At 38.8% G+C, this 12,105-nt stretch overlaps 1 protein-coding gene across 1 annotated transcript in view; it reads right to left on the bottom strand.

Annotated features, from left to right (window-relative positions):
* Positions 1–4,455: 4,455 nt before the first annotated feature.
* PON2 (paraoxonase 2) overlaps positions 4,456–12,105 on the bottom strand; it is a 28,809-nt gene continuing 21,159 nt past the window's right edge. Inside the window, exons 4-9 of the mRNA XM_047849816.1 lie at positions 11,782–11,947; positions 11,116–11,242; positions 9,439–9,639; positions 6,772–6,853; positions 5,903–6,031; positions 4,456–5,265 (exon numbers count right to left, since the gene is read on the bottom strand). Coding sequence (XP_047705772.1) covers positions 5,107–5,265; positions 5,903–6,031; positions 6,772–6,853; positions 9,439–9,639; positions 11,116–11,242; positions 11,782–11,947 — 864 coding nt within the window. The 3' untranslated portion in view covers positions 4,456–5,106. The remainder of the gene's footprint in view (positions 5,266–5,902; positions 6,032–6,771; positions 6,854–9,438; positions 9,640–11,115; positions 11,243–11,781; positions 11,948–12,105) is intronic.

Here is a 12,105-nt window from a genome sequence, read left to right on the forward strand (position 1 = left end):
AGATTCACTTGTAATAATAGAATGAAAATTAAAACAGATTAAGATATCACTTTTGCAAACATTTGAGAGTTTGACAACAAAACCTGCTGGTGATGCTTTGGGGGGAAATTCTTATACATTGCAAAATGCTGTAATTCTTATAGTGAGTTATGAATATCTATCAAACACTCAAATGAAATTAGACTTCGACCCAGTTTTTACGCCTTTTGATTCACTTTCAGAAATTTATTCCATAGATATATCTGCACACGTACAAAATAAGACGTGCACACGATTGCTTTTTGTAGCACTGTTTGTAATAGTAAACAACTGGACTGGTTAAGTAAACAAGGGCATACGAGGCAGCTATAAAAAAAGAATTAGCGAGGGGGCGCCTGGGTGGCGCAGTCGGTTAAGCGTCCGACTTCAGCCAGGTCACGATCTCGCGGTCCGGGAGTTCAAGCCCCGCATCAGGCTCTGGGCTGATGGCTCAGAGCCTGGAGCCTGTTTCCGATTCTGTGTCTCCCTCTCTCTCTCTGCCCCTCCCCCATTCATGCTCTGTCTCTCTCTGTCCCAAAAATAAATAAACGTTGAAAAAAAAAATTAAAAAAAAAAAAAAAAGAATTAGCGAAGTTCTCTTTGTAATGATATGAAAACATGTCCAAAAATTGTCCTTAGGTAAAGGGAATATGCAGACCCCAGCGTAGTCTGCTACCTTCTGTGAAGTAAAGGGGAAAAATAAGAATATATATTTGTATCTGCTTGTATTTATGTATTAGAAAGAGGGTCATCTGGCTGGCTCAGTCAGTGGAGCGTGCAACTCTTGATCTCACAGTTGTGAGTTCGAGCCCCACGTTGGATGTAGAGATTACTTAAAAATAAAATCTTGTTTAAAAAGTTGGAAAGATATACATGAGAAACTAATAAATTGGTTCCTGTAAATGGAGCAGATGGGACAGGAAGAGACTTCTCAATGTGTACCTTTTTATATCAGCTTGATCTTTGACATGTAAGAAGAAATGTCTATGAAAACAAATGACCCATATTTTGGATGAAATTCATGAACAAACAGGATGTGGGGCTGCTGCTATTCCTACTGCTTCCCATGTCAATGTGAACATTTGTTTCAAAGAATTACAGATCACATGTAACACTGTGCTGTGATGGAACACCAGATGTATTCACATCCACTCAATTTAACTTGTGCTGTGGAATGGTGTGTTCACCTCCATTGAATTTAACTTGTGGGAGATTGGAGACAAGGAAGGAACATTTCTTGTCGTTCACATTGAGTAGTATCTGATGAGCCTTACACCTACTTAGCACTGAAGACATATTGTGGACACGATACCCTTGCCTTCAAGGGGCTTACATTCAGGGTTGGTGGTGGGTGGCGGCGGCGGGGGGGATATATTTTTAGGAGGGAAGAAGGGAAGGACGACAGAAAAGATAGGAGGGAGGGAAGGGGAAGGGGAAAGAAAAAGAGGCAAAGTAAATCAATTGTTTCATATTCTTTTATGAAGTGGTCAGCCAAGTGTGGCCACAAGAGAAGACAGAGAAACAATTTATTATATTACAGGTCCTAGAGACAGGAGGTAGGGTACACCACGCCATTCCATGTATTAAAAAACTTTTTTGAGTGAACTGAAAGTTATCCTCTTTGCAATAATAAAAATTAGGCTTTTTTTCTCCTCTTCTCTGCCTTCTGCTTTATGGAATAAAAATCCTCAAAACCAGGAGCAGAAAACCAAGAGAGCTGTTGGGGTTCTCTCAACCCTTCTTCCACACTCAGAAATCCTTCTGTGAAGGGGCACCCGGGTGGCTCAGTCCATTAAGCGTCCAACTTTGGCTCTGGTCATGATCTCACGGTTGGTGAGTTTGAGCCCCAAGTCATGCTCTGTGCATGCTACAGCTCAGAGCCTGGAGCCTGCTTCAGATTTTGCATCTCCCTCTCTCTCTGCCCCTCTCGTTTGCACTCTGTCTCTTTCTCAAAAATAAATAAACATTAAGAAAAAAAAGAAATCCCTCTGTGGAAAAGCCGAGTGAGGAATGACGATTATTGAGTAGCTAAAGAGAGGAGGAAATGCAGTTTAGTGGTGGGTGCTGTTTAATTTTTCATTGCTTTGCCGGATAGACATTCACCAGCCTAGTTAAGTTGTGAATCCAGGATGAGATTAAAACTGAGCAAATCAAAGTTTAAAAAATTAAAAAAAAAAAAAAAACAAACCTCCTTAGGGGAGTTAATCATAATTAATCCATATATACAATGAGAAAAAAAGCACTGTATCACTGCTTATATTTAATTTCCCTTGTTCGTGTATTAGGTGCTCACGTTCACATTTAGCTGTTGAAAAAGAGCTCAGGTTTTGCGAAAAACCAAAATGATATCTATTGTCACTGCACAGGATGTCAGATTAAAAAGAATGAAAACACTCGCACTCCTATGGGCCCTGGATCCGCCTAGTGGTGACATATCCTAATTGCAGTTTCAGTCTTTTTGAATGACGGCTTCTTTTTTTTTTTTTTTTTTTAATTTTTTTTTTCAACGTTTATTTATTTTTGGGACAGAGAGAGACACAGCATGAACGGGGGAGGGGCAGAGAGAGAGGGAGACACAGAATCGGAAACAGGCTCCAGGCTCCCAGCCATCAGCCCAGAGCCTGACGCGGGGCTCGAACTCACGGACTGCGAGATCGTGACCTGGCTGAAGTCAGACGCTTAACCGACTGCGCCACCCAGGCGCCCCGAATGACGGCTTCTTAATAACCCACCAAACTGTTAAACTCAATCTATGATCACAATAAGATTACCATATATAAATGCTGCCTTTGTGATTAGATAAAACAAAATCCCTGGCCCACACAGGCCAAAATTGGAATTTATTTTAAAAATTCTCTTTGTATTTCTAAGATAAATAATACATGAGCTTATTCAATTATATTTACTTTTGTCCAAATAAGATTTCTAACAAATACAACAGAAAACAAGTATATTTTATGCCTACACTATTCTACTTTTCATGAATGTATATTTTTAGATAGTCACTGTTATCATCCAAAACATATGCTTCTTGGTTTTGGATCTCTAGTGAACAATATTTAATCTTGCTTTATTCATCTGTTGACTTATTTTTTTTCTTATGGATAATGAAAACAATCATTATTTTAGCATGAATTAGTTCCAATATACGTCAGTAAGAGACTACTTTAAAATGTAAATAAAAACACAGGTCAAGTAGACAGAGGCCAAGGTTAAGAATAGTTCTGCAGTTTACATTTAAGTCATTAAGGGGCACCTGGGTGACTCAGTTGGTTAAGCATCTGACTCTTTTTTTTTTTTTTAATTTTTTTTAACGTTTATTTATTTTTGGGACAGAGAGAGACAGAGCATGAACGGGGGAGGGGCAGAGAGAGAGGGAGACACAGAATCAGAAGCAGGCTCCAGGCTCTGAGCCATCAGCCCAGAGCCCGACGCGGGGCTCGAACTCACCAACCGTGAGATAGTGACCTGAGCCGAAGTCGGACGCTCAACCGACTGAGCCACCCAGGTGCCCCAGCATCTGACTCTTGATATCAGCTTGAATCATGATCTCACAGTTTGTGAGTTCGAGCCCTACCTCGGGCTCTGCACTGATGGCCCAGAGCCTGCTTGGGATTCTGTCTCTCCTTCTCTCTGCCCCTCCCCAATTTGTGCTTGCTCTCTTGCTCTCTCAAAATAAATAAATAAACTTAAAAAAAAAGTCATTAAAAGATTCATTAAGAAGTATAACTCAAATTGATACCTTAAAAAAAAAAAACAGAAGAAACTGTATAACAGGTAAATGAGTAAATAAGGAGATCCCCATTAGTTCCATGGCAGTAGCTTCCTGTAGTGAGTAACATTTCTATTTCTTCCTGTAGTACAGCCTCTGGCATCAGAAATAGATGGGGAGCCACCCCTCACTAGGTGTATGACCTTGAACACCTGTGAAATGTTAATAGTTATGTAATAACAATACCTACTCCCTCAGGACTGTAATCAGGACTCAATGAGATAATGCACATACAATTGTTGGTGCCTTGTCTGCCAAATTTAAGTAACTGCCAAATAGTTTGATGATAATGATGCTGACAATGGGAAAAAAGTATGAGAGGCAAAGTGCCTTGGTAGGGTACAGTGGGTAGAAACACATGCAAGTCTCTCTCCAAGGCTTAAGATGATTTTAACCGGACATTTAGTGAGTGGAAAGAACTTTCCTCTGGGAGGCAGACACCCTTGGTCCTGTCCCTAGCATTTCTAGGACTGACCGTGTGGCTGGCCCTGGACGGCTGACTTCATCTCTCCCAGTGAAGTTCACAGTGGTGTTCAAATGGGGAGGTGCCATGACCTGCCAGCTCCAACCTCTCATCTCTCCTTTGTAGGCATGTGTGCTCCCATTAAAGAAGAGAGCTGATGAAATACTCCATACTCACTGAGAATTCCAGCTGCAATATTTAGTTAATTCTTTGTTCCATTTTATTCAAAGAAGGAGCTCATTTACATTCAGCTTTCAATGAAAGAAATTAACGTTGCCATGCCTGCTGATCCCAAGGAAACCCCAAAAGGAAGCGGCCACTTTCCCATTCTCCTCCTGCAGACATGCCTTGAGAATTAAACAACAGGCAAAACTTGGATTTCAGTTAGCCTTTAATCTAACTCCCAACTTGTTAATAGTATACAAAGATGTAAGTAGAAAACATCCTAATGTTATCTATCAGTAGTTCTGAACAGTCACAGTGGTCACACTGTTGGAGCTGAGGTCACTCACATTTTAAGGAAATGCAGTCTACCCTGTTTTCAGTGGAACGCATGCTCTGGCAGTTGGCAGGCAGAGAGATGAGGCTTATTTTGTTCAGTGTATCCAGTTGACTGGAAGCAGCTGTGTTCTCTCTCCTTTACTCAGCAGTTTTAAACACTGTCCTTTTTCCTTTTATTTTAAAAGTGCTATCAGAACTAAAGGGGGCTTTCCTTGCTAAATAAAATAAAATTAACTATACGTGTCATACATTTCTGGGTCCACTTTTCATGGTTAAATCCCCACAGAATTAGCAATTCATAGAAACTTAATTGTTAAAAGAAGTTAGCACACTTGTATCCCAAAAGTACAATTTAGAGTTCGCAGTATAGGGCTCTGTGGTATAAAGTGCCTATGAGCAACTTTCTATCATATACTGAGGCCACGGAACTTCCCTGGAGAACAGATCCGTTGTTGGCATAAACAGTAGTCACGGTAGGCTTCTCAGATAGAATATTCTGGATGTGGAGAACCTATTCAGGGGATACAAAAGATTAATACAGAACCACCATACACCCATGTCACTCAATCACCAATAATCCCTGTCTTCCACAATGACACAATGATTAAGAGGACATGCTGTTGAAAACAGCAGTTACCAATCTTTTGAATGTTTAAGTGAAAGTACTTTTTTTTAAACCTTCAAAGAAAGTACTTTCTTAAACCATTTAGTTGCGCATGCCAACACAGGATTTACTGTTATTATAGTAATTGAGCATTAATGGAAATATTTCCACACCAATGTGAGTACTTTCGCACTACTTTAGCAGGAACAGAAGTCATGTCATGGGGTGAGCTGACAATAAGCTAGGTATTTGAAATTGCCAGTATACCACACAAGGAGGGCACATGTCTTTATAGAAAATGCCTTTTGACCAGTTTCCACCGTAATTTAGTACATCAAAAGATTATCTTTCTGAAAGTATTTGAATAAGTGAAATTCTGCCAATTATTGGCTTACAGCACTTAGAAAATCACTGCATAAGTTTATTGAATTATTGGTTTAAAAGGGCTAAACAAACCATCCCTGTGACAGTTTACTGTATTATTAGTTCAAAAGGACTTGAGTCATTAAAGTTGAAAAATTAAGGTTTAAAAAATATGAAAAACCTCTGACGACGGAGGATTATTTGGGTCATAAACGAAGAGCTTCTGGCCATTAGGATGACAGCCTACGAAGATGTCCCCCGAGGAAGGATCAATAGATAAATTATCCACTAGTGTATCCAACTTGAGTACCTTCCAAATGAAAAAACGTCAATATCTAAATGACACGAGAAACTTGATTAAATAATTTAGGGCTAACCTTTCTCGCCTCTTTACACGTGGGAAAATTATACACAGCTCCCTGCTTCCACCCTTTTAGCACCAATATTGCCTAAAATAAATTTAATAAACTGGCTTAGAGTCACTTTTCATCTTCCCTGAAATTAAGAAAGTTAGGGCGATAATCCATCTCTCTAAAAAATGGACTCCCTTTCCCTTAAAAGATGCACAATGATCAGTTAGCTCTAGGAACTCATTCAAAGCAAAATAGGAAATTCTTAATCAATCTAAAATATGTGTTGTCAAGCAGGAAGAAAATAATAATGGTGTGGAACCCAATTTCTACCTTCATTTATTATTGAAAGAGCTGACAATGTGCATAAATCTTCATTGTGGAATCCGTCTATTAGTCTTTTCAATTGTGAAAATTCTTATTGGAATTCATTGGGTACTACCAGTACTGCATGGAATGGCTCTAAATCTGATGCAAATATCACTCCCAACCCTCTGCTGCGTGTAATCACTCAGTCCTTGTGATTGCTGGGGACAGGAGACTTGCCTGGTTTAGGCAGGAAATATTTAAAAACCCAGAATGGCAACACTGGCATCATAGTCTCTTCAAAGTGAAGCACTGTGGCAATATAGTATAACTATGTAATTACAAAGTGTAATAGATTAAGGTCTACTTATTATATGTAAAATAAGTATTTTACCTTCAATTGAGTTAAGTTCATATTAGGGTGTTTTTCCAAAACATGAATTTCATGAGCCAGTATATCAGCAACGTAGATGTACCTTCACAGAAAGGACACACTAGTTAGAGTTCTGTGCCAGTATAAAGCTTCGTTAACACAGTATGGAAGAATAAGTCTTAATAACCTGCCAAGAAGTTAATCAATGATGGGCCCTCAGGGACTACTTGATAAAGGTCAATTTTTATTTAAAAAGTACGCTTTCAAAATCAATTCAGTGTTGCTACAAACAATCCCGGAATTGCTTAAATTATTTTTCGAAAGGTTTGTAAGGGGGAAAATAATACAGGACATTATCTTGAATATAAAATCTGTGATATTTGCTGCTGAAAGGACAACAAAACAAATGTTTGACTTCCAGAAAAAAGTTTTTACATCCCACAATATAATTTGATATTTCTAGGTGTCATTTTCATGTAGAAATATACAAAGCAGGACACACTTTATTATTTATTAATAGTCATTCACATTTGATAAAATATTTATTAGCATATTGAGAATTTTAAGAGTGAGAGATAAGTATCTATTCAGAACAATCCATCTACATCTAAGGACGGTGAATTAATGGACTCCTTTACGGTAATTTTACTCGTTGAATTGACTGTTCCATGGCAACTGTTCTATTGAGCAATTATCTTGTGTAAAGCCATGAACTCAGTATTGTGACAGACATAAAGAAGAGGCAGACTCTTCCTAAAAAGTTCATAGCATGTGGGGATGATCAGACTGGTTTGTACACATTAAACAAATAATACAACATGATCGGTACCGTGAAAAATATTTCAGGTCTAGAGACTGAAGAAATATCTAACTCCTGAGAACATAGGAGGCTTCACAAAGGAAACGCATCTGCAGTGGATATGGAAGGAGAGACCGGATTTGAGGAAATGAGGACAAAGCACCTTCTAGGCAGAAAACATGTGAGCAAAGGCACAGGGGCAAGAAGGAGAGAGGCATATTTGCAAAATAATGAGTTCTTTGTCTAAAGCAGGGAAAGTATGAAAACAGTTGAAAAGCGAAGTTGAAGCTCGCCTATTAAAGAAAGTCTAACCCTTTAGCTTGCCTTGATTTGATAAGCAATTGGGTCCCTCTGAATTTTTAGAATAACAAAGTGGCATAATAACAAATGGTCAGTTCCATTCAACAAGTACTGTGCATTTGATCTGCACCTGGCAGTGCTCAGCAGGAGAAGTCAAAGAGGAAGCACACAGAGCCCCCTCTCTTGGAGGGCCTCAAAGGCTAAGGGAATACAGAACAACAAAACTAACAACAATGCAAAAAATGGAAGTAGACTGAAAACAAGTTGGAAGGAAGTCTAATACGCTAGCCAGAGAGGCTGAGAACCTAAACCAGGCAGGTGTCAGAGGGAAAGAAAAGGGGACTCGAATGAGGGCAGAAGCCCCAGTGGATAGGAAGGTGAAAGAGAAGGAGTTAGAGCTGAATCCTCTTTTATTAGTATTGTTTGTAGCTTGGGTGCTGGAAAGTCTGATTCTCATAATGGAAAGATAAGAGTTGGGGAGAACAACAGATTTCACAGGAGAGTTACAATGATTCCACATTCATTTTCTGTAATCAAAAGCAGAAATTATGTCATGAAAAATGACATTTTAGTTGCCAAGGAATGCCAAATTTCTTTCCTGTTATATTTGTAGTAAATTGTTCAGTGTGCTCAGGGAGTAAATGGGAAAGTTAATAAAACTTAATATCCTTTCTGTATACGATGGTTGGACATATAGAAACAGTGAGATAACTCGGTGGGGGGGGGCGATTTGGCAAAATCTATACAAGGTAACATTTAAAGGGATCACTCCTTGAGTAAGTGGTTCTATTCTGAGGGGTTTGTTCTATAGAAACACATGTACAAATGTGGAAAGAGGAAGGGTTCATAGCACTACATTTAGCCAGTGCCCAGCTGGCATTTGAACCCAGGTCTCTCTGTATCATCCCCAAACCTGAAGGTGGATCTTGCTGCAATGCTCACTTAGGGGGCTGTTCCTTAAAAATATCTGGAGGAATGCTGACAAAGTGCAGCCTGCTTGGGATTCTCTCTCTCTCTCCCTCTCCCTCTCTCTGCCCCACCCCGCCCACTCATGCTTATTCTCTCTCTCAAAATAAATAAATAAGCTATAAAATAAATACTTAAAAAATAGCTGGAGAAGCTTCAGTGGTAAATGAGAAATACAAAATACTTTTTATTAAAAAAAAACAACAACAGAGAAAAAGCCTCCTGCATATCCATTAACAGATAATTGGTTTAATTAGTTTAGGATCATGCCTATAATGGAATAATATACAGCTAATAAAACAAAGACATATTTATTTAAAGGAAACACATACCTCATACTTTAATATGTTTATGTAAATATGGTCCCACTTCATAAAAATTTGCATTTATAAAATTAAGTTCTACAATGATATATACCAAAATTTAGATATTGTATGTAAACACATAATACACACACACACACACACACACACATATATGTATATAATATACATACATATACCATACACCGAAATAATATCAAGAAAGCTTTTTACAGTAGGGAAAAAACAAAAGCAAAGTGAAGAATTTGGCCCAGCACCATGACTAAGGAGAAATGAAGATACTCTAATAAAGAATCATACTTTTTATCAGGTGAAATATTGATCCCATTTGCTGCATCAAACCCTTCTGCTACCACTTTAACTTCATCTGGACTGTAGTAAACAACATTTGCCCAGTGTAAGTTCAAGTATGTTTCCAAATACTTTAAGAAAGGATCAGAGAAATAGTGGTCATTGGTGGCATAGAAATGTGCCGGTCCAACAGCTATGATATCATTCACACTGAAAGAGAAAAAATAATGTGTGAGAGAAAATAACAAGCCAGTTGGTCTCCATACTAAAGATTAGGTCTCTAGAAGGTGTACACAATATGTGCTTCAAACTTTTTGGTACGAGCCTTCCCAGGAAAAGCTCAGCTAAAATCAAATGGCTGTAGTCACATGCAATCTACTATAATATCATTTTTTCAGAGAACAGTTTTATATGATAACAGGTAATCTGAAGACAGGTCATTTAGCAATTATGGCAGGACTATTATAAAAGAAAAGAGAACTTGGTGCCAACAGGGTATGTTTTTTGACAGCAAGAAATGTAGGGTTTAACAACAGTATGAAAGGACACGGCTGTCTATGGTACAGAGCTGGGTAGAACCTCATTGGCTGGTGAGCTGGTTAGGCCATCAATAACATTTACCTAGCTTCCATTTACTCAGTTGCTAGATTTTCCTGTATTGCTCTGCCTAGAGATTAGTCAAAGTAAAGGCCGACTGTTCAATTTCTACCTGACTCACAAAGCTGACCTGCCGAGACTAGTGAGCACTCGATAAACACTTGCAGAGAGGCGGATGATGAAACTGCCATAGTAAAATGCTTCAGGTGAGAGATTTATACGCGAAAAACAATTACATTTTTAAAACTAGTTAGGCAAGGGTGTTATTAAATTTAAATTCCAATTACCCTATGCAAAAATTTCTGAGAGAGCCTCTTTCTTCTTTGTTAAATGGAAAACAGAGCTACAGGGAAGGTGAGTCCCCTCTTTCTGAAAGAGTACCGTGATACAGAGGCTGCCTGGACAGTATTTATGCTCCTATGTATCATGAGGTGCATTTTTGGAAGAATGATTGGAAGTTCCATGCATAAGTCCTAGACAGGGATGGAGATATTAAAAATATGCATCAAGTTCAGACTTAAAAGAAGCAGTAGGCTAAGGCACGCTGAGCTGGGATGATACACATGATTCTCTTTTGGCCACATTATCAACTGGCTGTATCTTCGGGAAGTAGGAGCGATGCACTCCCAGTTTGTACCCCTCCAGTTCTGTGGAGCCATTAGCCCACAGCTAGCACTACCCCTGTGAAAGCACATTGTATCAGTCCCATACAAAGCACACAGACTTCATTTAAACCAGGCCACTCCTCCTTGGCAGGACAACTATTAGTATTTGGATGATGAGTCATCTGAAATGGAAGGTGACAGCAGGAAAAACAGTGAGGTTTGTCTTCTACTCCCAAGATGGCCCTGAAGAGCATCTCCCCTGTAATCCAGTGTTTTATCATTTCTCAAGGGAATCCTCACAGAGCGCTGATTATTATGAGTGCCAATGACTTTCCCTGCTCTACAAGGAAGCTACACACGCACATATTTATGTATGCGTATATATACATGTATTTTACCTCTTCTCAAGGCTGAGAAGGACCATCGTGGGGAATATACGGAAATGCCAGAGATAAATCGGAGAATGAACAAAGGGACTGAGTACCTTGGAAGAAGTTCATGTTTGATTGTTTTTAGGTGCAAAAGAGAATTTTCTTCTTCTTCAAATTTAAAAATTTCCACTGTATTCTTAAATTCTGGGTGGTTTACAACAAAGAGATAAACTGTGTCATCTAAAGAATTGAAAGAACAGAGTTAATTTACAAGACATAACCATAGGACCTCTGGGCAGACACTGACATTTAAATACCACAGGCGAGGAAAGGTTGAATGTATAAACTGTTAGACGACCTAACATCATTCTTCTTCCCCTTCTTTCCCATCACCGTCTGGCTGGTGTTATTTCTGATCGTTGGTCCCCTGACCTTTAAGAAAGAGTGTTTCCCACTCCATATACAGAATTCATGAATAATCTGTTTATAGTTTAATTCAGAAATATAGCTCTTTTTTTTTAATGCAATAATCATAGGTCTGTGAAAAAGGTTATGAAATCTAAACATTCTCTCAGGTGTTAACTGTTAGAAATTTCAAATGTAGCCTAAGTTGCTGCTAGCTGGAGAGGCAAATGATCAACTTATTTGTATGAAGAATACAGAAATAATTCATGAGTTAATTGTTCTTCTCTTACTATAGAAATGATCCAAATCTATGTTCCACAGTCATTTGCAAACCATGATAAGTTTCTTAATGTGGGTAGCTCATCAGCTCTTACCGCGGTCTATGAAAGTGCTGATACCATGCGGATTAAACGAAGCCAAATTGAACCCACGGCTGATTCTTAATTCCAGTGCCCTCGGGTTTTCTTCTTTTAGATCCATCATTAGTATCCCTCCAGGCTTATCTGGGGAAAAGCTGTGGAGTCCTGGACATTTTAAACCCTTTTCAAAACAGAGGAAAAAGTTAAATATAGGGGCTTAAGTGTGTTTATGGGCTAAAATGGGCAGTATAAATAAAAGATAAATAGATCCTTTGATTAAAGGTGGTGGTATTAAAGCTACAAATGGCAAGAAAGCAGAGAGGAGACAATAGGAAAAAT

The sequence above is a fragment of the Prionailurus viverrinus genome, chromosome A2, assembly GCF_022837055.1.
Source record: "Prionailurus viverrinus isolate Anna chromosome A2, UM_Priviv_1.0, whole genome shotgun sequence".
NCBI lineage: Eukaryota > Metazoa > Chordata > Mammalia > Carnivora > Felidae > Prionailurus > Prionailurus viverrinus.